This window comes from Syngnathus scovelli, chromosome 1, assembly GCF_024217435.2.
Source record: "Syngnathus scovelli strain Florida chromosome 1, RoL_Ssco_1.2, whole genome shotgun sequence".
Classification (NCBI taxonomy): domain Eukaryota; kingdom Metazoa; phylum Chordata; class Actinopteri; order Syngnathiformes; family Syngnathidae; genus Syngnathus; species Syngnathus scovelli.
In genome coordinates, this window is record NC_090847.1 from 15,991,543 (window position 1) to 16,018,962 (window position 27,420).

General features: G+C 40.2%; 2 protein-coding genes across 3 annotated transcripts; one reads left to right on the plus strand and one right to left on the minus strand.

The window, feature by feature from the left end:
- Positions 1 to 183: 183 nt before the first annotated feature.
- On the plus strand, positions 184 to 7,879 carry nox1 (NADPH oxidase 1). Its single transcript, XM_049749925.1, has 13 exons — positions 184 to 346; positions 426 to 521; positions 619 to 729; positions 1,040 to 1,124; positions 1,623 to 1,768; positions 2,554 to 2,747; positions 2,829 to 2,952; positions 3,850 to 3,942; positions 4,025 to 4,266; positions 5,191 to 5,353; positions 5,880 to 6,026; positions 6,170 to 6,294; positions 6,384 to 7,879. The coding sequence occupies exons 1-13, from the start codon at positions 302 to 304 to the stop codon at positions 6,508 to 6,510; spliced, it is 1,698 nt and encodes a 565-aa protein (XP_049605882.1). The 5' UTR covers positions 184 to 301; the 3' UTR covers positions 6,511 to 7,879.
- Positions 7,874 to 19,856, minus strand: cstf2 (cleavage stimulation factor, 3' pre-RNA, subunit 2). Of its 2 annotated transcripts, XM_049749939.2 has the most exons (14): positions 19,493 to 19,856; positions 19,226 to 19,304; positions 18,495 to 18,664; positions 17,881 to 18,017; positions 17,439 to 17,558; positions 17,237 to 17,362; positions 16,445 to 16,550; positions 14,023 to 14,082; positions 10,724 to 10,823; positions 10,348 to 10,547; positions 9,753 to 9,877; positions 8,924 to 9,016; positions 8,525 to 8,675; positions 7,874 to 8,061 (listed from the first exon to the last, which is right to left on the minus strand). In XM_049749939.2, exons 1-13 carry the CDS (start codon positions 19,581 to 19,583, stop codon positions 8,553 to 8,555), a joined length of 1,530 nt encoding a protein of 509 aa, XP_049605896.1. In that variant the 5' UTR covers positions 19,584 to 19,856; the 3' UTR covers positions 7,874 to 8,061; positions 8,525 to 8,552. The 2 variants fall into 2 exon arrangements, with proteins under 2 accessions (XP_049605896.1, XP_049605904.1); XM_049749947.2 differs by lacking the exon at positions 14,023 to 14,082 and having other exon boundaries at positions 19,493 to 19,850.
- Positions 19,857 to 27,420: the final 7,564 nt, after the last annotated feature.

Sequence of the window (27,420 nt, forward strand, 5' to 3'; positions counted from 1 at the left end):
GTATAAAATCCTGTTGACGTGATGTTTCAGCAGCTATTTTTAAACATCTTCATTAAGGTTTCTTACACGTCCTCATTTCTCCACTGTCGGACTTCCTGTCTTATCGGAATGCAGTCTTTCAGCTCCTGAAGGAAATACTGCACCTTTTAAGTTTCCTTAATTCCACTCTGCCTTTTCTGTGTGAGTGTGTGAGTGTTTTACTTCCTTGTATTTCGGATCACTGGCACTTGGGGGAGGAGCCTGCAGCCTTTAAAAGTGGAGCGGTGTCACGTCTGATGTGATCCCACTGCAGGTGTTCAACATGGCCAACTGGATTATTAACAATGGCGTTACTTGTGTCACACTGGTGAGCTGCTTCATATTTGCACTACAAATGACATAAATGAGCATGTTTGACCAGTTCTTTTTTTTTTTTTTGGTTGCAGGTGGTGTGGATGGGCATCAACTTATTCCTCTTTGTCTGGTTTTATCTTTTCTATGACTTGGGAGATCAGTTCTTTTACACGCGCCATCTCTTAGGGGTGAGAACTTCCCAAAGAAATAGTAATTCCTCATATTCTCCCAAGTCCCTGAGAGTCTGTCTCATGACGGGTTTTTTTTTTTTGTGGGTCACCGCAGTCAGCTTTGGCCTGGGCCAGGGCCCCCGCTGCCGTGCTCAACTTCAACTGTTTGCTGATCCTCCTTCCTGTGTGTCGTAACCTGCTGTCCCTCATACGTGGCTCCCTCGTGGTAAGATGCACATCTTATATACCAGTTGTTTTGTTTGTTGAGCCCTATAGATGCCACTCTCTGTTCGTCATAGGGCTAGCAAAAGTGCCACCTAGAGGAATAAAAAAAAAAATTAAAAAAATACAACTGGTTCATGAAGCAAATTTGAAGCTTCATTTTCCAGTCGCAAATTTTTAATGTGTGTCATGCTTGCACTAAAATTAGGGTCGGACATTAAATTTTATAATTGAAGTTTTGTGATTATGTCATTGCTGTACATTATTCATTTTAAAGCTAAAATGAAATATTTGGTTTCTTTTTTCTCATTCAGTGTTGCAGTCGTAGCTTGAGGAAGCAGCTGGACAAAAATCTTGACTTCCACAAGTTGGTGGCTTACACAATTGCTCTGATGACAGGTGAGCTTGTCGGGCAGGAAAAAACCCAAGATGTATTGATAACAGATGATTAGGTTATGGGAAACGGGACTTAGTGCGTCATCAGGTCATCAGGCGTGTCCAGTATCTCTTTTGCTTTATCAAGGAAGTGCACAACTGATAAAGGACTGATATTATAGGAAATATAAATCGTAAAAAGTTGTATGCAAATGAGTTTATAACTGATTAATTTTTTTTAGCTTTAAAAATTATGAAATCTGATAATATGAGTCCTATTACACAGTGATGGTCAGACAGGACAGAGGTGAATGACCATTTAAAATATTGACCCAAGGTGATTCTACTCATCAAGCGTGACTGCTCAAATGCTTTTGACCTGATGATGTGCGTACTACATAATCAAACTTGCGGTCATACACTGCAAAAAAACTGGGCTTAATATTTGGTACCTCAAAACAAGTGTGTGCTGTTGTTTGTCATAATCGAACCATTCGGCTTCTCTGTGTGGTGCCCCGACAGCCGTTCACGTCATCGCCCATCTTCTGAACGTTGAGTGGTACAACAACAGCAGACAAGGCGTTTACGACGAGCTCAGCACGGCGCTGTCCAATCTGGAAGACTCCAGAAACACCACCTACCTCAACCCCATTCGCATAACAAGCCTCGTGAGTCACACTCTACATTGCTTTTTGCTTTAGTTTTTTTTAATAATGATTAGATTCTTTTCTTGCTGAGTGGTTTAAGGGTCTAAATATGTTTTCGTGGCCGGTACAGCAAATTACCAAAAACGAGATTCAGAAAAGTGTGAAATTAAAATTAGGTGTGTGCATGTGTAAAATCGAATTTAAAATAATGACATGTAAAATATTTTTTAATTTAATGTTTTTAAATAAAGAAATAAAAAAAAATACTATTTGGTATTTTCTTCAATTTGTACGAAATATTATTTAAACTAAACAATAAAAATCCAGATAAATAGTCGATTATATATTGCTGATTTTTTTTATTGTTTATGTATTAAGTTTAAATCTTCAAAATAAAAACGTCATATTTTAAATATAAACACCCATGCTTAAAATAAATAAATACTGACATAAAATGCATTTTTAATTATCTTGTACTGTGTGTAATTGTATGATTATTTATTTGTATTTATTTATACATTATTCATTTATATATTTTTTCAAAATATGTTGTGAACAATTTAGTTGTTTGGGAGCCAAATAAGAAAAAAAAAAAAAATATATATATATATATATATATATATATATATATATATATATATATATATATATATATATATATATATATATATATATATATATATATATATATATATATATATATATATAATAAATATAGTATATATAAATAAATACAAAAAATACATATATATATTGCTGTTGGCTCTTTTACGGGCGTTCCTAATGAAGTTGTGTTTGTGTGTCAGGATCCGCAGCAAATTCCCACTTATTTTGTGTTCACCACCATTGCCGGCATCACGGGGGTCATCATCACCCTGGCCCTCATCCTCATCATCACCTCTTCCATGGAGGTCATCCGCCGCAGCTACTTTGAGGTCTTCTGGTACACGCACCACCTCTTCATCATCTTCTTCGCCGGCCTTGTCATTCATGGTGCCGGGTAGGTGAACACCCGCTGTGCCCTCCCTTCTTCTCTATCTTCTGTCTCGTTTCCCAATAACTCTTTGTGTGTCCTCTTCAGGCGCATTGTCAGGAGTCAGAAAGACAGCCCACCGCACAACTTTACCATTTGCAAAGACCGCAGCGCCGATTGGGGGCGAATTCCCGAGTGCCCAGTACCACAGTTTGCAGGGGGCTTTCCGCAGGTTGGTCTCTTGATTTGGAGAACTTTGTGAGAACAGTGTGAGGGGTGACTGTCTAACGAACTATACTCACAACATGATAGGGATGAAACAGCTGAACTTTATAGGGTCAGTCAGTGACACTTTAAATTTTGCTCAGCAGACTCCCATTTGTCAAGATGTTGAATGGCTTCACTTATTTGTAGCCACTGCTAAGGTGACGCGTCGATGATTAATCACTGACATTGGTGGTATGTTTTCCAGTTGTCAAATCGCTCCAAATACAACCTTGTTCACTGACTGTATTTTTTTCCTTTGACTTACAAGTGTAAACTTGAGACGTGATGTGGCAGTGACAATAAGCAGCAATTAGGCAAATTGTGAACAATCTATCAAAAAAAACGTTTCAAGCTGTAATGCTACCCCCGGTTTGTTCAAACTCAATCTAAAAATAGGATTGCACGTTGTGTATAAAACCACCACTGGGTGTTTGCCTTAGGAAAGGCCGCTTAGCTTACTGCTAACTAAAATGCAAAACACCATTGGCATGCTAATAGTTAGCATCGATAGTCGTAGAAGCAACATATCGTTGAACACGAACGGTGGTGCGACTCCGATTGACAGAAAATATAAGCAGGGGTGCACAGCAACAACATTTTGCGGAGGTGGTTGTGAAGTGCTATTTTTTTTCCCCCCAAGCCACCAACCTCATGGATGAACTTAGACTAGCTGCACATCTGGACAAGATTCATCATTAATAAAAGTAGAAAAGACATTTTCATATAACTGAATAACGTTTTGATTTTCTTACCCAATTATTTTTTATTTCCTAATTACATTGGTATAGCAGGGCTATACAATGGCAGCTTATTAAAGCAATATAAAACAATATAATAACAATGCTCCTCTTATTTCCCCCAGACATGGATGTGGGTGATCGGGCCAATGATCCTATACCTGTGTGAGAGGCTGTTGCGTTTAGTCCGATACTTGCAGACAGTCCGATACCGAAAGGTAATGCTTGAAGTTTCCACCGAGCAATTTTGTTCCAGCTCACCTTTTATTGTTCTTTTTTTTTTTTTTTTTTTTTACCTAGATCGTAATGCATCCGTCGAAGGTGCTGGAGTTGCAGCTAGTCAAGAGCGGCTTCAAAATGGACGTGGGCCAGTACGTGTTCCTCAACTGCCCGGCCATCTCTCAGCTGGAGTGGCATCCGTTCACCATGACCTCGGCCCCCGAGGAGGACTTCTTCAGCGTGCATATCCGTTCGGCCGGAGACTGGACCGAAAAACTCATCAGCATCATGCAGCAGCTGCCCGAGGGCGGGCAAGGACCCAAGTCAGTTCATTTCAAATGTTTTGCTGTCATTACGTGAGAGGTGCTAACTGAGCCTCCAACTAGTTACTAATGTGGAGAAATGCAATTTGTGCTAATGCTGCATTGCATCAGCCGTATTTATCTTACTACCGAGAGAAAGAGTTGTTCACATTAATTAATATTTTGTCCAATCCAATTTTATTTGAACAGTAGTCTCAAATATTGTGTCTGATTGCTGAAATGAGCAAATTCCGGCTCAAAATATTTACCCATGCCGAGACAATTAATTGTGTTAGTGCTGAGAGACAAGCGTTATTGCAAATCAAAAATGATTGTGATTATGTGAATGCGAGGCAAGAATTTAGCATTCGACTGTATTACTATTGCGTGCCTAAAATCTTTAGTTTGTAAATACTGAAAAATAAGCATTCACAAGATGAGATAATACTGACAAATGAGATTGCTATTGAGTTTACTTTCCACTGGTGTGGAACTTTCACTGCATCATACAAGGAGCTGTCTAAAATGTAGCATAATTAGAGGGTCAAAATTCAGTGCTGCCCTGAGATATGAGTTGAATATGTTCTGTGACCGTGCTTGTAAATCAAAACATGTCACAAATCATTTTTCCTTCTTGAAATAAATGTGACTACAAATTATTTGTTCCGCCCTGCTACCAAAAACAACTTACTTTTTAACAAAGAGAATAGCACTTGATTGTATTGTACTTTAGAATTAGAATGTGTGGACAGAGTAATTCACAGTGTTGTACGATAAATTGAATTGCAGCGTTTAATTCTTCACATTTTAGTGTTATCACAACTTGAAAAGTGTGGTCACGAGTATCTCAAGGTACCATTTAGTAGTAGCGGCATTTATTGGCTTTGTAGGGCGAAATTGGATCTTGACATTGGTGCGTGTTTTTTTCTTTGTTGCCCCTATCAGAATGGGTGTGGACGGGCCCTTCGGTACGGCCAGCGAGGACGTGTTCGACTACGAGGTGGCCATGCTGGTGGGCGCGGGAATCGGCGTCACCCCCTTCGCTTCCATCCTCAAGTCCATCTGGTACAAATTCAAGGAGTCCAACCCAAATCTGCGCACGCGAAAGGTAACTTACAACCACAACACAATGTTGCTCGTTCGTTTATGCAGAATGACATCTGCGCTTTGATTTTGAAACGGAATGTTTTGACACGTCTGGATCATGGCTGCTTCCAGAAAACGTTCTGTCAAACTCCATTTAAATGATTTGCCCTCTCCTGCTACATAAGGCATTGAGATATGAGTGACTGATCAGATTAATGGCATTTCCATTCTTCTCAAGATGATTTGCAATATGACTGTTTTGACTTACGAGCGTGGTCACAGAACAAATTAAGGTGTATCTCAAGGCACATACATTGTCCATGTTTACATTTAGTTCTCCACGTTTTGAATGCTGACAATACATATCACACAAATCTATCATTGCCTGTTGATCCTTTTTTGTTCGGGCTGAGTTGCTTAGTCCCATGCTGACATTTTCATTTGTCTAAATGAAGCAAAGTTCCCACATGAGCACACCTTGGTCCTCATTAAGTCATTAGAACAAGTGCCTCATTGTTGTTTATTCCTCCCTTACTTCCTGGTTACAGATCTACTTTTATTGGCTGTGCCGAGAGACAAATGCCTTCGAGTGGTTTGCTGACCTGCTACAGCACCAAGAGAGGGAGATGGAGGAGAGGGGCATTGGAGATTTTCTCACCTACAAGCTCTTTCTGACCGGATGGGATCAGAGTCATGTATGTGCTTGTCAAAGTGAAAACTGTTTGTGCCTGTAGATGATTTTTATTTGCACTTTGAAGCCATGAATTGAACTAAAGTCAGCCCACTCTAGTGGAATGTTATCTTGCGTGCTCATGTAAACTCTTTCTGTTTCCACAAGGCCAATCACGCCATGGTGCACTTTGACGAGGAGACCGACGTGGTCACTGGACTCCGACAGAAAACTCACTATGGAAGACCCAACTGGGATAAGGAGTTTGAACAAGTCCGCAAAGAGAATCCCTCGTAAGACATTCATTTATCTTGGCCCTCTGAATCACCAAACAAAATCATGCATTGCCTACAATGTTCCGTCTTTTGCATTTCATCTTCAGGGCCGTGGTGGGAACATTTTTGTGTGGCCCGTTGGCTTTGGCCAAGGTCTTGGAAAAGAAATGCGCCAAATACTCAGACGTGGACCCGCGCAAGACAAAGTTCTATTTCAACAAGGAGAACTTTTAAGATGGGGAAAAACAGAAGCAGCGATTTCCTTGAAGCAAGACCTGTTGGGGAATGTTGCTCATTGCTAATTAAGGCAGACTAACCCACGTGTCGAAAGCACACACGCAAAAAAACCCCAACAATCTTTCATGACAATGCTGGGCGTGTTGCTCCACTAGTCTATTCTCTCTTTACCACTTGGTTTTGATTGTTTATGCAAATATATTTAAAGAACAGGGTTTTCTTTATCAAATGAGCGCACGTTTCTTACAAAAGGCAGAAAATGGTGTGTGAATTCAAAGCCAGAAGTTGCAGTTTTCGTTGTAACAGTAACAGGATAAAGTCACGCTATTGCAAGCAATAAAAATAGTCAACATTTTAAAACAACATAACCATGTCATCAGGGAAAGGTCTTCATTTTTAAAGTAATACAATTGCACTTGAGAGAAACAATCGGAATTTTAAGACGAGAATGTTTTAAATGATAAATTCCTTACAATTACGAAAAAAGTAGTATTTCTAAAATATAATGAGGCAGGTGTCACATTATTGGGAAAATCTAAATTTAAAAGATATGATGGAAAAAAAAAAGTTGTATATTTAAAACAATATTCCGTAAAAGATGATTAGTATAGTCCGAATATTACAAGAAAGGTCCATTTAAAAAGTATAACAACTTAAGAAGATACATTGAGAAAGTTGTAATTTAAAGAGGAGTCAGAGTATTACATAACAGTGGCAATTTAAAAAATAGTGATATTTAAAATAAAAAAGTATTGAAAATGATATACAATCAGAAAAAAGTCAAATAAAACAGTCGCAATATTACTAGGGGGAAAAAAAGCAATTTTAGAGAGTAGTTCTAAAAAAAAACAAATGTAACGTTAACACCAAAAATATATTTTGGCTGTGCCGCTTCATTGAACAATAAAATAAAAACCTCTAATGAATTGCCCCAAGAGCCGTTTGGGGGCCTGAGCTTTGTGCGCTTTCACACCAGAATTTGAAGTACAGTTACTTTTTTATTGTGTCATGGATGTTGCATCAAAGTACAATACCTCTGTATCTTTTGCCAAATTTTCTACTTTAGCATTTTGACATATGTTGTAAAGGTAAACTTAGGCACTTTGTTTTTGTAAATATGAAGAGCATTGATTTCTAATAGATTTTTAATTCATGATTGGACACTGGTGGTTCCTGCCAGATAAAACCAATGATTCACTGTTGCGTGCTATCAAATGAGTTTTGTACAGTTCTGAGACGGAAGTAGTGCACCGGGAAAAAGGAGGCATCATATGGCATGCGGTTAATGATCTACTGAAGTGATGAACTCAAGTTCTATTATTGTGTCTTTATGCTTCTATTAAATAAAGAAGTGCTCATGTTTTAAGTAGCTTTGTTTTATTGATGAGAAGTTGGGGGGGAAAACAAAGGATGATGTGCTAATATTTGTGGTCACACATTTTGGGCTGGATGTCATCAAAAAAAAAAAAAAAAAAAATAGACATGAGAAAAAATGTAACTATACAACCATCGAAACTAATGAGACAGGTGGAGGTCAGACTCCAAGTTCTAAAAGAAGAAGAAAGTCAAAACATTATAATAGATCATTAAACACAGAAAAATACAGAAGTGTGAAGACGCCAATGTGGAGTAAACATTTTTCTGAGACTGGCAAATTTGTACTTTGTACAATCCTTGTACATGCAAGAGCTTTTGTTTTAAGCACTTGGCCTACATGAAACCAATATGTTAAAAAATAAAGTAAAATTATTTATTCGTATGGATTTATTAGGGCTGCAGCACATGATACTTGTTCGGCATTTCCCCCCATAACGCATTGGGAAAAAAACCATGCTGAACGAAAATTATGCAATGCAGTCACAAAAAAAACCCCCATCAAATTATGAATAAACAATTTTACTTAAGTTACTTTTTGAACATATTGGTATATTGTGGGCAAAATGCTGAAAACACAATAAAAAGTTGTCAGTGAATATAGCACGCATGTCAAGGTGCCAGCTGCAGCACTTACCTGCCCCCTTACGCACCGCAGATGGCAATCAAGGTGCGCCGGTGGTTTTCTGGATCTGTTCTTTGAGGATGAGGATGCTCTGCCTCTGCTCGGGGGGCAGCATGGCGATCTGTTCCGGCGTCAGCTGGAGAACTTGCATGATCAAGGCAGCCTGAAAATGGGGGCGCAAAGCAGATCTATAACAATATGGCAGCACAATGTGCTCGATAGGCAAGTGCTTTTAAAACTTGGAAAAGCTCCACGCCAGCTTTCCAGTTTCTATATTAGTATGACCTAAGAAAAAGAAGATGGAAGAATAATACACATGAATGTAAATTACAGGGAACAAGTGGCGGACTAGCAACACTGCCACCTGGGACTCATTTTGTGCCCGCAAGATCATCCCAATGTAACGCCCACCTTCTCCTGGTCTTGTGTGGAAACTTGGTTTTGAGCCGGACTGAAGCCACCACCTCCTGCTCCCGAAGGAGGAACTCCCGAAATTACGGGACCCTGTGGAGACAACCAAGGTTGCAGTGTTGATCAGCCGTGTAATGATTAGCCAGGCTGGACAGACGGCTCATTTGGGAGGTCAACTAACCACATGAAACACGAATTACCTTATTCTTGGCACTATCAACCACAGTACAATCCAAGCATGCAACAACCCGCATACATATACTGCGTACGATTTAGATAACGTTCATGCTATTTGACTGTTGCCGCTTGACCGCCACGGGGCATTGATGATTTCTTGCGCCTGTGATGAGCAACATTTTTCACAGCCCTGTTGGTTCAGCCATGTAAGACAGTCGGCTGTGGTACGGAAGGACGGACGGATGGAGGAGCTGAAGATGGAGAGAGGAGCATCGTGTACCTACAACTGGAGTTGGTGTTTGAAACTGAAGCGGCTATAAATGTGGCCTTAGTCTCTGTATTCGTCAATGGACGCCACAGCCGATTGTTTACTTTTCAACTCTTGCTTGCAATCCTCACAATGGTTTTGGGATGTGCTGGAGTCTATCCCAGCTGTCTAATTGATGAATAACTATTTTTCTAATATTATGAAACAAAATAGGACAGTGTCATTATGATTGTTGGCTGGCTGGACATGTTCAGTGTTCATGTCATGTTGTCTCAATGAGCTAACAATAGAGACTGAGCCTTAAAGCTGATTCCGATACAAGATGACTTTAGTAGGGAACCACCCAAAAAAGAAGCAAAAGAACAGAGAGGAACAGACGCTTACCGGCCGTGCGGGCAGGGGTGCGTTGGGGCCCATGTTGTGGGGGATGGGGCCTTGCATTGCTCCCGCCATGGGAACTCTCTGGCCTGCCACGGGGCCGCGGGCGTCCATGGCTCTGGGATCGCGGCCTATCCGAAATTGCCGAAACACAAAAACACATAATGAATGCAAATAATGCTGTGCGACCAAACAAGCCATTATTGGCAGGCTTTTGTAACAGACTTTGAATGCTACTACTTAGGTGTGAACACATAAGATACGAGCAATAAATGGGTTTCCTGATGTGTAGTGTGAAAAGTTTTATTTAGCCAAAAGCAATGCCATCCTCATGCAGCATTTAGATGTCATCTATGTTGAAGTAAGTTGAGAAGTTTTATTAAAAGGTAGGACAATCTATGCCAAGTATTGTGCAAAAGTGGAGGTTCCTTTTTTCTTATTAATTTTCAATATGTGTGGGGCAGGAAAAGGTATTTGTCCTAAAGGATTGTTATGAGCGGACTTTTGAGGGAATAAATCCCTTCAATCCATTTAGCAGTAAGGCTTTTGCGAGCAATGAGCTGTGAATACTCTCGAATGCAACACAGACACTTCGGCTGACCTCTGGCTTCCATCGGCAGTCCCCGCTGCTCCATCATCGGAGGCCCTCTGGGGTCACCCATCATATTGCGTGGTTCGCCCATTGGCGGCCCTCTCATGTCTATCGGTGGCCCTCGCATATCCGGCGGCGGTCCGCCTCCCATTGGGCCCATGTGCACCGGAGGTGGGGCATGGGGCGGAGGCGCTCCCATGTAGCCTCGGCTAAATGCAAAGTGTTGATACTGATGAAAAAAAAACTGGAAGTCTGATCAGTGAAAGACTCAGGGTGAGCAACTCATACAAACTACAGTAGACCCTCAGATATCAACGCAAATTCGTTCTAGAAGGAGTGTTGAGGAGCTCACTGTGCTGCTTGCCTAACGCGCCTGCATACTCACTTGGGATCAATGGTGTCGCCTGTGACCGACAGCAGGCTGCCTCCTCGTGGATCATTGGGTCCGTCACCCAGAAGGCCTCTGGGGGGGATGCCACCTCCTCCTTGGGGAGAAAACAACGACATGAAAAATTAGCATAAAAAACATGACGACACTGGCTGGACAAGTCACCACCATGTTTAAAAAAAAAAACTGTATGGATAAGCAATGTTATATTGAGTTCATACAGCACTCGAAAGACAAGCTGGTGCTGGCAAGCCTAAATGAATATAGAAATAGATAAATAAAATAAATACATTTTGAAAGGCTCAGTTCTTGAAAAACCCCTAAGACTTGTCATTTGTATTTAAAAGGGCCATTTACTTGATGCGGAAAAGCAGACTTTCCAGACTTGCATACACAAAAATGTTTATTTTTTCAACTTGAATTTGCTCCGTAGTTGAAACAAGAACTAAAGATCCAGGTAAATCACATGTAACAATGTAGGGCTGTTTGATTAGTCGTTTTGATCGATCGATTCATGCTTGTTGGGTTTTGAAAAAATGGTTTCTTTTATAGCTAATTTTTGGTGACTTTTGTAATTTATAGCATACCTCGGCTGACGTGTGCTGCTTGCACTAACAAACATAGATGTCAACAGAGTGGAGAGAGTTGACCAAAAGCAGTCAGCCTTGCTAAATTAGCGACTTTGGCGTTTGTTTTATTTACCAATTTATAGGAAAAAAAAATTTAAGTGACTAACGACCAGTTCTTACTAAGAAAGACAAAATGAACTGAATCATTTTTTAATTGTTTTCTGTATAACAAGAGAAGACCCTGGTGGAAGGCAATCGTTGAGTCAAGCGCGTCGAAGACGCCCAAAAACAAAGCAAAGGCAGTCATGTTGCAAAGATTGGACTTGAGGTGTGTCTCCAAGCCGCAAATATTTTGCCTCACCTGTTTGACTCCAGATGCGAAAAGAGGTTGCGAGAGTAGTTATGGGTGCAAAAATATGAACCAGCAGAAGAGCCATTCAGTTTGAATGTTCATTTCATAGGTAAATTGTTCACTTTTTTAAAAATGTTATTTTATTTAAACAAGGATATTATAATTACAGCATGCAAGCTCTGCGTTGCCATTTCCTTTTAGCGAGATGGCCGGTCATATCTTGTGTAGCATGGCGTAAAGGTTCAGATATGGAAATGTTCTCGTTACCGTAAATTTTGGACTATAATCCGCACTCGAATATAAACCGCACCAGCTAAAATTAGGAGAAAATCCAGTTTTGGTCATACATAAGCCGCACTAGTCTATAACCCGCAGGTATTTTAATGTTTAATTGCCATATATAAGAGAATGGGCACAAAATCATGAAAAATGCATAAATAAGCCGCACTGGACTATAAACCACAGGTTTCAAAACTTGTGCAAAAAGTAGCGTCTTATAGTCCAGAGAATCCGGTAATATGTTTGTTGTGTTGATGTGGCCTCGACAAACTGTAGGAACAAGCCGGAGCACTGTCTGCTATGAGCTGTAACGACTTTAGCGTCGCTTAAGGTCCAAAAACTACCACCAATCTCCACCAGAATTCATATGCACATTCCACTTCCACGTCAACCTATAAATATAATTTTAAAAGTTATTAGCACAATAGTTATGATTTTCCGAGGTATTTTATACCTCGTTGTCGCTAACTTGGTAGCACTTGTGACCGCACGACACAAAAGTCATTTACTTCCATATTTACTCAAATGACCTATATTCCTATGCTTTGAAATATGCTAGCCTGTGTTTTTAAGCAAGGCCGTCATAATGTTTAAAAACTCTAAAGAGCTCGATTGCACAAAAACAGTGCGTACATTCATGAATGGTGACAAACTGATATGTCAATAGAGACTTTAGTGGTCATTCCAAATCACTGGAAGTCAAAGCGAAATAGAGTGCAACAAAACAAGTTTGGCTTTTTTGTTTTCAGCAGAGCAGTGCATTTCCCAACTTATCCAGAAACCAGGCATCAGTCACCATGAGTGATAGGTTAAAACCAAAGAGAGGGGAGGAACAATTGGGCTTGGAAAAAGCACAGCAAGCAACCTGATGTCACAACACACACAAATGAAGAAAGAGCTCAATTATGGTTGAAACACATTATTGGGTGATGGAACATTGCTGCTAGAGGTATGCACGCAAATGTGAAACGACGGGTGTGTCGGTGCTCGTTTGCTTTGTAAGATTAATTACACCTTTACTGGTATGAATGCAATAACCAGAAGCAAGCTGTCAAGAATGTGGTCGCACATTGAGATGGCTTTCAACAATAAAAGCTCACCTGTTTGTAACAAGTTTAAGGGGTACGTTTGCAGCCTTGATGAACCCCAAAAATACTGCCAAATTCAAAAACGCACTCCTGGATTTTATGAATCCAGCAATGGAAGAAAGTCATTGTATTTTGGCACACAAATTTGAGGAAAAGTGCAGATTTGGAAATTATGTTAGTTTCTCAAAACAATAATGTCAGACAGAGGTTGATTCCTAGCCGAGTGTTTCACGTAATATGTGTAGGTGAAATGGAGCTGGGTCTGTAAATTTATTCTACTGTTGATACAAGTTTGGAGAAGAGCTGAAGGTTGTTGCCATGAGCAATTTTGCACTCTGATCCTGTAGGTGCTGCCAACAAGTAATACTAAGTACAATACTTGAGGGATATTCACATAAAAACAAAAATCTTTTCATTGATCTATATGAAACCAATTAACACAGTAATCAGATCAATGTTATGTGTATGGAATATAAATTAAGCAGCAAAATCCACCCACTTTTATCCATCCACCCGTTTTTAATCCATCACAGGGGGCCATTTTGCCACTAGATGTCAACTGAAAATGGCATCACAGTAACTCTGGGATCATCTTACATTCATCACACAACCAAACCTAGAAAATAGGTGAACCATGACCATCGCAACCTACCAAATTAATGTAACAATTTCACACATACAGTATATTTAACTTATTTAAGTCAAAAATTAATTTATAAAAATAGTAGTCATATTGGTGAATAATTGGTACAATCAGTTTGCTTTTAGAGTACTACGGAAATTGGATAATATTTACTCTTGAGAGGCTGAAATTCTTTACATTTGTAAAATCTCTCTGGTTCCATTCTCAGAAATAATTACTGTTGAATTTGATAATTAGTTGATTGTCAATTAATCAATTAATTGTTACACCTCAAAATAAATACACAAAAAAGGTTTTGTGCACTGTTGAGCAATTTCCACTCCAAACCTGACTGCTGTACTGACTGAGGGAAGGGGTGGTGATACCTTGAGGCCGCTCGATAGCAGCTTGTGCAGATGATCCTGTGGGGGAATGCTGGAGGTTTCCTGAGCCAGCGTTAAAGATGGAAAAGAACAGGAGACAAGACTCAAGAGAGCAAAGCGGCACTTTAAAAGCAGTGAGGAAGCGTGCAAAGGATGTGATGAATTCCATGTGATGAAAGAGGATAGGTTACGTGACAAGATGTGGCGTTATTATTAAAGGCTGTGGCACCCCCTGGGGATCTCAGTGAAGAATGACATGTGCAAAGCATGGACCAGATGGGTAACGGGAGAGCGCCATACTTTCCCAAAACAGTTTTAAAATGACAAAATAAACAAACAAATAAGTAAATACTGGACCCCCCCCCCCCCAATGTATATTAATATTGGACATGATGGTGAGACTTAGAGAGCTGAATAATTTTTTAGGCAGTATTTTGTTTAAAAAACCACTGATATATAGAATATTCTACGGAATAGTCATTCCATGTTTTTCCTAAATAACAAGGGCTGGGTAAGCACCGAATGACAATAATCCGTCCGATATTAGCCTTATATCAAGGTAAGCGGGAGGACTGAACGATTACAGAAGAAAAACATCACGAAAATTATGATCATGATTTAGACCATGATTATTTAAACCAAGGGTGTCAAACTCATTTGTGTCGCGGGCCGCATCATAGTCATAGTTTCCTTCGGAGGGCCATTACGACTGTCAACACCTTATAATATATACAGTATAGGCCTCAGACCAAATTGATGAATAACAAGTTTTGAAATCATAGTTTCAATTTCAATTGTTTTACTAGTAAAAACAAGTAAAACAATTAAAAGGATGAATAGTAATACAAATAGCTAGCAATTTAATGTCTTTTTTTCTCAAAGTGAATACAATTTGTAATTTTAGTATTGACACGTAGTCCATTCCCAATTTGTCGTTGCAGGCCACATAAAACGATGTGGCGGGCCATAACTGGCCCCCGGGCCTTGAGTTTGACACGTGTGATTTAAACGATCATTCATTGATTTAAAAAAAAAAAAAAAAAAGTTCAACTTTTTTTTTTCTTTTGGTCAGATACAAAATGACATGATGTGAAATTCAAAGATTCTTTCCATTCCGCTACATTAATACCCTTGATGCCTTGCATCTTAGCACACATTCAAACGATGATTTAACATCTCCCTCACTTCTTTATCTAATTTATATTATCTTTTCACAAGTCTTAGGACTTACTGGCCTAAAGTGGGATGTCAGGGATTGTATTTCATGGTATGTCATGTGGGAATGTGTGTTGGTATGAGAAAAAAAAAAAAAAAATCTGTGCATTCTTGAATTAAAAAAAACGGAAAATTCCTTGAATCTTGTAAAACTCAATTTTGTGACAATAAATATAACTATAATACATACATCTATTTTCGATACCGCTTTTCCCCACTTGGGTCGCGGACGTGCTGAAGCCTATTTCAGTGGTCATCAGGCAGTAGGCAGGGGACACCCTGAACAGGTTGCCAGCCAATCGCAGGGCACACAGAGACAAACAACCATCCGCACACACACCTACGGGGAATTAGGAGTAATCAATCGTCCTACAAAAGCATGTTTTGGGGATGTGGGAGGAAACTGGAGTGCCCAGAGAAAAGCCACACGGGTACGGGAAGAACATGCAAACTCCACACAAGGAGGGCCGGAGGTGGAATCGAACCTGCACCCTCCTAACAGTGAGGCAGACGTGCTAACCAGTGCCCACCCTGCCGCTCTATAATATAATAACTATAAATAAAATAAATTTGTAAGAAGGTAGGGTCAGAACATACTAAAAAAAAAAAACAGCAATTGAAAAAAATGCCAGCTGTTTACAAATATCGGCTGATATCCAACTTCAGTGTCATGCTTAACAGTTGACAGTTGAACCGGTATTATTTTGAAATTCATTTTGTTTTGAGCAAACATTAAAACAAGGAGTTCTAAATTTAATTTTGCACTTTTGTTAATTTATTAAAAATGAATCCTAAAATAGAGTAAGCTGTTTGCGTTTTATTTTTAGCTGAAATTATCTATTGCAAAACGATTGTTCTGCCTTTTGTCAGAAACAAATTGGTATTTCTTCATAATTATCTATTATTGGTTTAACAGAAAGTTCATGGGTTAGTACTCGTATGGTGATTGGTATAAAGAAAAAAAAAAGTGGCAGCAAACATCCCTTATAAATAACTATAGTGACACTAAAGTCTTTTTTTTTTTTAATCTGATTTTTAGTTGATTTTAAAATGATCTCAATCACAGTTAAATGGACATTTTCTCTGTATGCAATGGAGGTGTCACGTCACTTAAGATGATATGACATTAAGTGAGCGACGGCTGGAAAGCATGTGGCCCAAATTAAGGGAACAAGCTCAGTGTGAAATACACGATACTTCGGCACAGTACCTGGAGGGGCACTGGGACCCGGGGCTGGCACTGGTCCAGGTCCAGGCACAACACCCATGTTGGGAGGCTGCATCATCGGAGGTGCTCCATTGACGTGCATCCCTGCCTGATCATGTGATAAGGAGAAATGTAAAATAAAATTAATTATCAAATACAGGTGGTAAGTGGCCACAATGTGGAGTTGGTGAGTAATAAGAGGCAGTTAACCTATATTTAATATAATAACAATAATAATAGCAATTTCCATACAGTATAAATTCAACGAGCTATAATGTATAGAAACAGTCTCAGGAGGCCATCAAAAAAGTAACTTAACATCGTTCAGATAAATAAAGATTTGCTTCAGTGCATCAATAAGATTACAATGGATGGGGGGGGGTAGGGTTTAGGGACAGGGCTGGCCCACAAGTAGCAAAAATCCGCAAATAATTTGCATTACAAAAAAACATTTCCAGGCCGCCAAATTATTGGATAAGCTCGGATATATTGATAATAAGCACCCCTCATTTCGCCTAGAAATGTTGTTTGTTGTGTCATCTAGTTAGTTATTCCTACTCTTTACCTGTGCAGTGATGTATTGATGATTAAGCTAGTCTTTAGCATATGGGTAGTACTGGAATTTACTAACTCACCTAACATTCGATTGAACAATTTAGCATTCATTTAACTCCGTTGTAACCATTTCAAGTTTTCAAGACTAAGTGTAAATTAAGACAAAATGAGCATTGGGGGACACAGATGTGGAACATTTCAATAGAATAGAGCGCAAGTGTTCACATTGGCTTTGCTTACCACAGGCTGCTGCTGCTGCTGTGGGGCTGCCATGTTGGGCAGGGAGGGTGGATTGACCGGAGCGGCTCCTCCCCCTTGTGCAGTTGAGATGAGCGGCTGGGGTGTGCTTTGGCGGTGAAGCATTTTCTGTCAAAGTGGCACATTTATTAATACCTCCACAGACAAGTAACTTGGGAAGACTTGCGGATGGTTGGACAATCACCAAGGCAATCTCCGGATCCACTATGCGCATGACCACTTGTGCCTGTAACAGGGCATAGGCCAGCTGAGGGTTCTGCAGCAGCATGTTCCTCGCCTCCTGGGGACTGTTTTGGACACATAGCTACACAGAGAGAAAACACATTTTTATGACACAGGTTATAAAGCTGCAATTCCCAACCTTCATTGAGCTTCAAAACGTTTTCAAACTGATTTCGGTGACTAGTGAAAACGGCCTCAATGACTATTTTTTCCAAACTCTTTAGAAGGTACCGCTGAGTGCCTTTTTCAGGGGGTTGTGTTCAGGACCAATAAAATACAAATCTTGCTTGCAAAACTGTTATGTTTTTACATATTGAGGTTCCCAAAAAAGGCAAATTGGAGAGCAGAGGTTATAAATTTTCATTCAAGCTTAATAATAGCAAAGCAGACAAAAAGAAACCCACCTTCATCTGTTTCATAAGTTCAAACATCTGTTCTGGTGGCAGACTGGCCACAGCTCGGCTAATGGACTCAGGAGCCTCCTCCGGTGCCACGGTGTCCCCAAACGGTGATTCAATGACGGGAGCTCCCGTTCCCAAACCTGTACCCATACATATTGACACTATCACCTCACAGCATAACGTTATAGAACTACCTAACATGGGTGGAAATTTTAACAGAGGTGGGCGTTCCGTCAGAGTCAAAGTGACGAAAGGTCCATCAATCGGTCACTGACGAATGCATATTTTGCAGACGAAAATGGGCAAAATGACAATTGATAGCAAAGTTTATAAAAAAAAAAAAAAAGAAAGAAAAAAGACGGACAAGGTATTGACAGAAATAGATTTTTGTCTGTTAGCGTAATCATCACTAAACGAGTCAAGGAGTCTCAGGCACTCACTGTTGGGAAAGTTGACGATTGATGAACCGAATAGTAATGGTGGACTGATGATTATCATTTGGCTTGGAATAAATGACAAACTGACAACAATGAACGGGTGCCCAGGCAGTTGTTGAATGTTACTGACAGACGGGCAAACGTAAGTAAAATGCCTCCTCAGAATTTTTAAATACATACTTTTAAGCTCTTCCTTGTTTTTCTCACTGGCTGCGTTGTCAACACGTAAGGCGCGTCCGTTGAACTCTCTGCCATTGAGATTGCGCATGGCACTGAGCGCAGTCTCTTGGTCCTGGTACTCGCAAAAGCCATATCCCTTTGGTTTTCCCGTCTCCCTGTCATACACTAACCTGAAAGCAAAAGCAGTGTTGACAATCAGCACTAACATGCTCATATTAAAGCAGATATATTTTGGAATATTATCTTTTTTAAGTTCTTATATAAATACACTGGTATGTTCCCATTTGAGTTTAATTCACACTGAACACATTCATAACTCAAAACACTCCTATCATTTCGCAGGGAAACCTTTGTCCTAAAAGAAACTGATGGAATTTGTATTTTAACGAGGAAAAATAGCATTCTATTTATTATACTGCACATCAGTGCAATAATTAATTGGAATTAATGTAGTCGTGTTTGTTTCGAACTTGACTTTTGGCTTACACCTGTAAAGCAGCAACTTAAAAAACAGTTAAAAGTTCTATGAATGGGGAGAGAACTAAATAGAACAGGAATAAATATATATGTTCTGATGGTGTTAGGTATAAACATTAATATTGGAGGGAAAGCATATAACATCTCCTTTATTCACTGTTGTGCTTTATTTATGAAAAGGCTATATAAACAGTGTATATACAAAAAAAGATTAGATAAAGCCTAAAAGAAACGAATGAATGAACGACACTCACCTGAAGCTAACAACAAGTCCGACTTCAGAGAAGATGTCTTTTAACTGTTCTTCGGTTGCTTCATAAGGAATGTTTCCCACTAAAACATATACATATATACATGTTATTACTTTGACAACGTAAGCGACTCTTTCTTTCAGCGTAAAAAAGGACACGAGCCTACTGCTTGTGTTAGCTAGCTAGCTAAGCCAGACCTTCACGAACGTAAAAATATGTAGGTTTATTTTTTTCAAAACAGCAAAATTCAGGAGAGGAAAAAAGACTTACCAAACACCGAGCGTAATGAACGGTCGACGGCCGGGTCTCTATTTGCAGCCGCGGCAGCAGCGGCGGCTGCAGCGGCGGCAAGATTGGCCATTTTAGAAGGGGACGAAGATCAATGCAACACCCGGAAGTTTCAACGGGATGGTTTCCGGTTTCTGGTCCGTCGAAATTTGGCAATACAGTAATCCCTCGTTTTTCGCTGGGGTTACGTTCCCGAAAATAACCCGTGATAGGCCAGGCCCCAGGTTCAGGTTAGTGATTTATTTGCTTAGTTTATTTATCATAGTTTGTCGTAGTATTGCAATGATTTAGATCGTAGTTTAGCCAGACTATGCCCAACCCTCTCCCCTCTTAAAAGCAAGTCAATGCCGTTTTCAAATATTAGTGAGAGGAGCAGCAAAAGTCTGGTAAAAGCGGCGGAGTACCCGTTTAACACTGCACTCATTCAAAGTCACATTTACTACAGTGTAGAATAAGACGAATGGGCACTAAGTGGACAAAAATAATAATTGCACCTCACGTGCACATTTTGGATTAGTGGAGTATGTGCCCTGTGATTGGCTGACGACCAGATCAGGCTGTACACCGCCTACTGCCCAAAGACAGCTGGGATAGGCTCCAGCATGCCGGCGTCACTCGTGAAGATAAGCGGCTCGGAAGATGAATGAATGATACAAAAGTTTTTCTGTTTTTAAATTACCCTTCAGTGTGATCAAGGGCTTCTCGTGATGGAAGCTGCATTGGGGAGGGTACTGCCACTGTTTTATCTTGTGGAATGCAATAACACACCACCTGACCTTGTACATTAATGCAGGCTCCAACACAGCAGACTGGCGTTATTAAACAAGACGGATTCATATATGAGCTGAATCAAAATTCAAGGCAAGCTAAAGCTTTTCCTTGGGCATGCAATTTGGTTAAGACAACAGGAACCAAAAGACATCAAGACAACAACAACACACACAATGATCCGGAAGGGCGTGAGGGGCAGACAGGACTTATATACACGACAGGTAACAAGAGGCAGGTGAGAAAAATCAAACTAATCATGGGCACACAGGAGGGGAGGGACAGAAACATGACAACCGACACGTAGTGGAACGGCTGGGGACGAGACATGACAGTATGAGCAAGTAATGCCGTGGTGCCATATATAATAGTGTTTTCCATGAACATTTGGCCACTTATTTATATGGTGTGTTTTACAGAGTTGACGGTAATTGACATGAATGAGGTAGAGTGAGAGAGATGTGATGTAATAAAGACAAACCTCAAGGTTACCTGGATTTTGGGGGATTAAAACACCACTTTTAAATATACAAAGAAAAGAACACAATCCTCGATACTTTCGTAATAAACTATATTACTCTCTTGTGTCATCATGCTAGTTTTGTTCTGAGCCATGAATTGTACATTATAAACCAGAACCTGTAGAGTTGAGTCCAGCTTGAATTTTCAACAGAAAAAAACCCCACCTCAGAAGTCTCTCAAAACAGATGGACTTGGATATCAGTGTACCTCACGGGACCTCACTCCGACAAGCATCAAAGGTTTGATTGTGCACGTGTGTTTTGCTTTTTCTTTGGCTTTATTGCAAGAAAAGTCGCAGCCTCCACAAAGGGTTACAAGAAAAACACAAGAATAAAAGAAAATGTTCCAAACGCCGACCGATGTCTAAAGTGAGCTCTCGTTGAGCTCCGCATTTCTCTGTGCACCTGATGCACAGGTGTCAAACTCAAGGCCCAGGGGCCAGATGCGGCCCGCCACATCATTTTATGTGGCCCGCGAAGACAAATTGTGCATCAAATTCGTGTGTCATTACTAGAATTGCAAATTGTCTTCACTTTTAATAATATCTTTTTCTTTTATATTTGACCAGTTTTTACTCGTCTGATTTGAAAACGAGTCATTTGTCAGTTTGTTTTGTAGCTTTTACTGTATATAATATGAGGTGCTCATACATTTATTTGGGTTGACAGTCATAATGGCCCTCCGAAAGAAGCTATGACTACAATGCGGCCCCGCGAAAAAAACGAGTTTGACACTCCTGACCTAATGGCTTGGACCTTTTCCTCACCTTATTCGGACGAATAACTACGTTTCCCATCATTCCTAAAGAATGACCCCCATACATACACCCGCCATCTCTTCTAGTCTACTTATGGAAGACAACGCCACAAGAGGGCACAAATTCCCCATGCAAATGCCAACGTTTGCCTTTCACAATGCCACAAGTAACCCGTTTCACACTTTCATGAAAATGCTCAACTGTGCAGCAGCTCATATTGCACCCACTAAAAACACCCACTGCTCCATAGTATCAGCCAGGTTGTTACTTTTTTGACAGTTGACTTGAGGTTCAGTTGTTTTTACACTACTGTGAAAATGAAGTATGTTAAAAAACAAAAAAACTTGAACTGCCTGAAGGAAACCTCAAAATTGATGTACTTTTGTGTACCTTAAGGTCTCTAGAGCGTGCCTTTGGTGTCCTCATCAGAATCACTCGAGAAAATGTAGCATCATCATGACTCTGAGCACTATGTTGTCAAACATTTACACTCTAAATTGCCCATAGGACTGACTGAATGTGAATGTGTATAGTTGTTTGTCTGTTTGTGCCCTATGATTGACTGGAAACCACTTCAAGGTGCACTGAGATCGGCTCCAGCTCATCCATGGCCCGACTGAGGACGAGAACTATTGTAAATGGAAGTAGTTCATTTCTTATATCCACACCAAATTCCAGCTCCCAAACCTAATTAAAGTCTCAAATGTGAAGGCTGCGTAGAACAGTGAATAATATAATAGGAAGAAATTCAAGTTTGCATGCATCCTTCATAGAAAAATATTTTTTATTAATAGAACCATATTGCCAAATATATTAATTGTTACTTTACAAAAAAAAGGTTGATATCTTTAGTCAGGTTTACAGTTAATACTGCGTCTAATAATATTGTCCAGTTTTTTAGTCATCTGCCATAAAAACATAGTACAAGAATTGGAAAATGTTCAAAATAAGGCCCCAAGATCGGCTCTAACTGAAAATAAAAATCTAACATTAATAATCATAACATTATTATTAGTTTTATAGTTTAGACATTTTTTGCATTTAATTACAAAACTGAAGGCATTTTTAGCTTTTACGAGTCAGGCTTTTCTTTAAACAGATATTTTCTCTTTGATCGTCATGATTAAGGAATCCAGTCACAGACCAGATTGAACGGTTCAACGGGCCGGTCTCATGGGCCGCCAGTTGAAACTGTACTGACTGCTGTACAGTGTGTAGGACGAAAGGATTGGACACAAAATATGTAACATTTACTGTATGGGGGTTTTCTTTATTTGTTTGTTTGTTTGTTTGTTTGTTTGTTTGTTTGTTTGTTTGTTTGTTTGTTTGTTTGTTTGTTTGTATGTTTGTTTGTTTGTATGGTTGGTTGGTTGGTTGGTTGGTTGGTTGGTTGGTTGGTTGGTTGGTTGGTTGGTTGGTTGGTTGGCTGGTTGGTTGGTTGGTTGGATGGTTGGTTGGTTGGTTTTTTTACTGCATGTATTATCTGGTTTCTTTTTATTAGTATTTATTAGTATGATTGTTTTATTGTCTTATTCTTGATATATTTTGTAATCTTTTATTTTTCACTTTTATGGACCTCGCAGGAAGTTTAGCTTTTGTGTAATGCAAGCTAGGAGCTAATGAAGATTTGCTTTTGTATAATGCAAACTAGGACCTAATGAAATCCAACAAACAATAAGGAATGAACAACTAAAACTAGTTTGAAATGGATGTCAGAAATGGATTTCATTTGAGGCAAAAATTGCTGCCTTCATGAAACATTCAAACATACACGACCAAATCAAACTCTAGTGGAAAGAATCAGTAGTAGCCTACTAGCTAACGAACCAACAAATGCTATCTGTCTTCCCTGCCTAAGAAATTGGTCTTTCCTGAGGTTTGTGTTTTATTGAGAGGCATTCTAGTAATATACATCTTTAGTCCTTGAGCCGATACCACATTCTGGCTCCAAAGCTGCACGCTTTGTGTTACCATTCTCTGCCATGTGTGTGTGTGAAACAGTGAGTGGCATTCTGTTTACCTGCACCACATTGTGCAGCCATGTTTGTGTCACACATAGTGCTAATTACTACAAAGGAAATTGATCTGTACACTATTACAACATACTGTAGGCTACGTTCACTGTGCACTCTCACTCGCCACTATAGATAAGTCTCCAATCCATGTGATGTAAATCTGAGCCTGCGCTGAACACCAGCCCAGATTTGCTCAGTCGGGTTAAGCCACTTTAACAGATTGCCAAGATGTCCTGACCTTCTGTGCCATGTGCTGGCATCTAAGAAACGCGGCTGGGAACAATAAAGACATCTGTAAAATCATTCGTAAATATTGAATCCTGGTAAATGCATAAATGCATAGCTTCCCCAGTGTGCACACACACACACACATACACGCACGCACACATACACACGCATTTGAGGGCAAAATCTACAAATCACAAGGCAGCTGTCACCAAATCACATAACCTTATTCAAATTAATGGGATCGTCATCAGGCATTTGCAAAGCTTGCTAATGAGCTGATCATTTGAATTGGGTGTGTTGTAGTTGGGTTACACCCGGATGATGTCTCATGAGGACCGGAATTGTGGACACACGACACAAAAGTCGTCATTTAACATTTCCGGTAGTGGAGCGTGAGTTTACTCGCATATTCACTCAAATGACCGTCCAGTCCTACGTAAACCCTCTTAAAAAATGCTAACCTGCTTATGCAGCGAGCGAGTTGGATTTTTTTGCTCCCAGCTGAGCCCCGCCCCCAAAATAACACCATATTGTTTACAAACTCTAAAGAGGTCTCGAAAAGGACCTTCCCTGAATTGCTCAGTCATTCACGAGCAAAGATGGGAAAGAAAGACGCTGCGAACAAGTGCATGAGAAGATAGTCGAACAGTTTAAGGACCTCAACGTATGTACGTACAACGGCAAGGAAATTAGGATTCATCTACGGTCCATAAGACCATCAAAAGGTTCAGAGAATTTGGAGAAATCATTGCACATAAGCGGAAAGGCCGAAAACTGAAAACTGTCCGAGCATGGCGGCATTTCATCAAAAAACGATCAGTGTGTGTATAGCATACCATCACATGGGATCAGGAACACATCAGAGAACCAAATAAATACAGTTTGGCGCTACAAGTGCAACTTAAAACTCTACTATGCAAACCAAAAGCTGTTTATTGACAAGACCCACAAACGCCGCCGGGTTCTCTGGGCTTGAGCTCATCTATAATGGACTGATGCAAAGTGGAAAAGTGTTCTCAAGTTTGACGAGTCCACACTTCAAATTATTTTGGGGAAATTGTGGAGGTCATGCCGTATGGTCCGAAGAGGAAGAGGAGCATGCGGATTCTTATCAGCGCATTTCAAAAGCCAGCCTCTATGATGGTATGGTGGCATGGGTATTGGGTAACTTGCATATCTGTGAAGGTGCTATTAATGCTGAAAGGTTGGTACAGGTTTTAGAGAAACATGCTGCCATTCAAGCAACGTTTTTTTCATGGACCTCCTCACTATTTCAGCAAGGCAATGCCAAACCAAGATTCTGCACATGTCACAACAGCATGGCTTCGACGGCTGGACGGCTGGATGGAGTGGGGGGGGGGGGGGGGGGGGGGCAGACAGACAGGCAGACAGGTAGGGAGGTAGATGGATGGATGGATGGATGGATGGATGGATGGATGGATGGATGGATGGATGGATGGATGGATGGATGGATGGATGGATGGATGATGGGTGGGTAGTTAGATAGACAGACAGACAGACAGACAGACAGATAGATAGATAGATAGATAGATAGATAGATAGATAGATAGATAGATAGATAGATAGATAGATAGATAGATAGATAGATAGATAGATAGATAGATAGATAGATAGATAGATAGATGTGTGACTCTGTGCTTGAAAGTGCCATAGCCAAAATTCTCCCTTCCACACTTAAGACATTTTGTTACACGCATGGCTTGCACACTTCCAAGGTGAACTGATTCTTCAAGCCAGACTTCTGACGCAGCCACTGTGCATAACCTGGAAATTTGTGCACAACCACTGAAGAAACGTGACTCGTTGAATTCTGAGGGTGGCCGTCCCTAATTCCCAGAGTGTGCAGTTTTCATGAGATGTGAATTTCATGGAGATCCATTTGGAAAATATATCACACTTTAATCGTGAAATTAAGTTGCGTAGTGGATCCGGAGGTTATGCTAATCATCACCAACAATATGTGCACCGCTCATCTAATTCTACTTTGAAGGAGCTTGTTTTAATTTTGCCCTCTGTTTTCAAATAATCCAATAAAAGTAATGTAATCAGAATACCGTGCTTAAGTCTGAACGTATGTTTAGAGCTTGTGTATCAAAAGAAAAGCAAATGCGTGTTGATGAGCGTTCCCCAGATGAGAATATTTGGATATTTTAAGAGGCCATGACCTCTGAACTGTAACATGGACTTGCTAACCAGTTGACTAATGCCATGCCTTTTGCGATTTAAAGGGGAAGTCATGTCAAAAAATTTACTGTACAGGAATATTTTCCATGTGCCACCACAATCAGGGCTCACACGTTTTCTGGGTTCATGTGACGTTCGCAAGCTGAGCCCTTCGGCACTGTGATATCATTTGCAGTCGACAGGAAGTGGCAAAATGCTTAATCCATCGTGATTGTTTTGAGTGTCCCCCTCCCTACTCGTGCAATGGACTATTCCATCGTTTTACCGCACAATTGCAGACTTAAATCAGAAAGAGGTAAGAAAAAAAATGTTTTAGCCTTTTTTACAGTGATGCTGAATATGCATAACAGACTACAAATAAAGGCCAGACGTTCTTGCCAATTGCAGTAGCATTGCTGTCAGTGTCAGCTGAGGAGGATGCAGTAGGGATAAAGAGGAGACTTAGACGAGTGACAGTTTTTATCAGGAAGATTTGAGTATTAAAGTGGCCGAAATGCTCAAAATCACCCCTGTTGAAAAATGGATGTAACGTTCTTACACCATCACATTCCTTCATGTTTGAGCCATCAAAAAAAACGAAACAAAAAAAACCATATACGTATATGTGTGTATATATGTATTTTGAGCACACACATGTGCTTAAAGCTTGAGCTTTACTGGAATATATCACACTGGGTCATCCCGGGACTTTCCATGCCACGACAACAGGCACCAGCCTCCACCTAGCTCTCAAGTCAACAGGCTTCCGGGGTATTTCTTGGCCTGGCGGACGGGCTCATGTGCAGCGTCACCTTCTCTTACTTGGGATTTTAAATAACGTCACCCAGCTGTTGTATAAATTTTTGCATCCAGTGAAAATGCATTGTTGAAGTGTGAGCATAGCTTGCTAGCTAACTGCATGCCGTGGTTGTAGGAATGGGCCTAGTAAATAATTATAAAGTAACTCGCAGTTGCACCACTAAAGCGGACAAAGGCGCTCAAGTGAGTCACTTGGATTGGCACCCCCTGAAAAATAAGGGAGACTGAAATGGTGAAAAACAGTTTCATGTTATATCTTCGCAATTTGTAACCTCATATTTCTCAGTCTGCACAATAATTACCTTTACATGTGTAATGTATCCTAAAACAAATCTCTGAGTTCACATTATTGTACTTATAAATGACAGTGAAAGTGTTGAGAGGATTCACATTAGCCAGATAACAATCATCAATCCTTGCTGTTGATGAGAAATATTCCAAATCTTTGCAATGCCTACATTTGCGCTTCCAAACGACTAGATAATGAACTTCTCATCAGGTGAGCAGTGCATGCAAGTCTGTGCGGTCCACTGTGACGGGATTCCCCCTCCCACGAACATAAACACAGAAACCCACTGAGCTTCAGTCTGTTCCATTCACCTGTAGGGCTCGTGTCC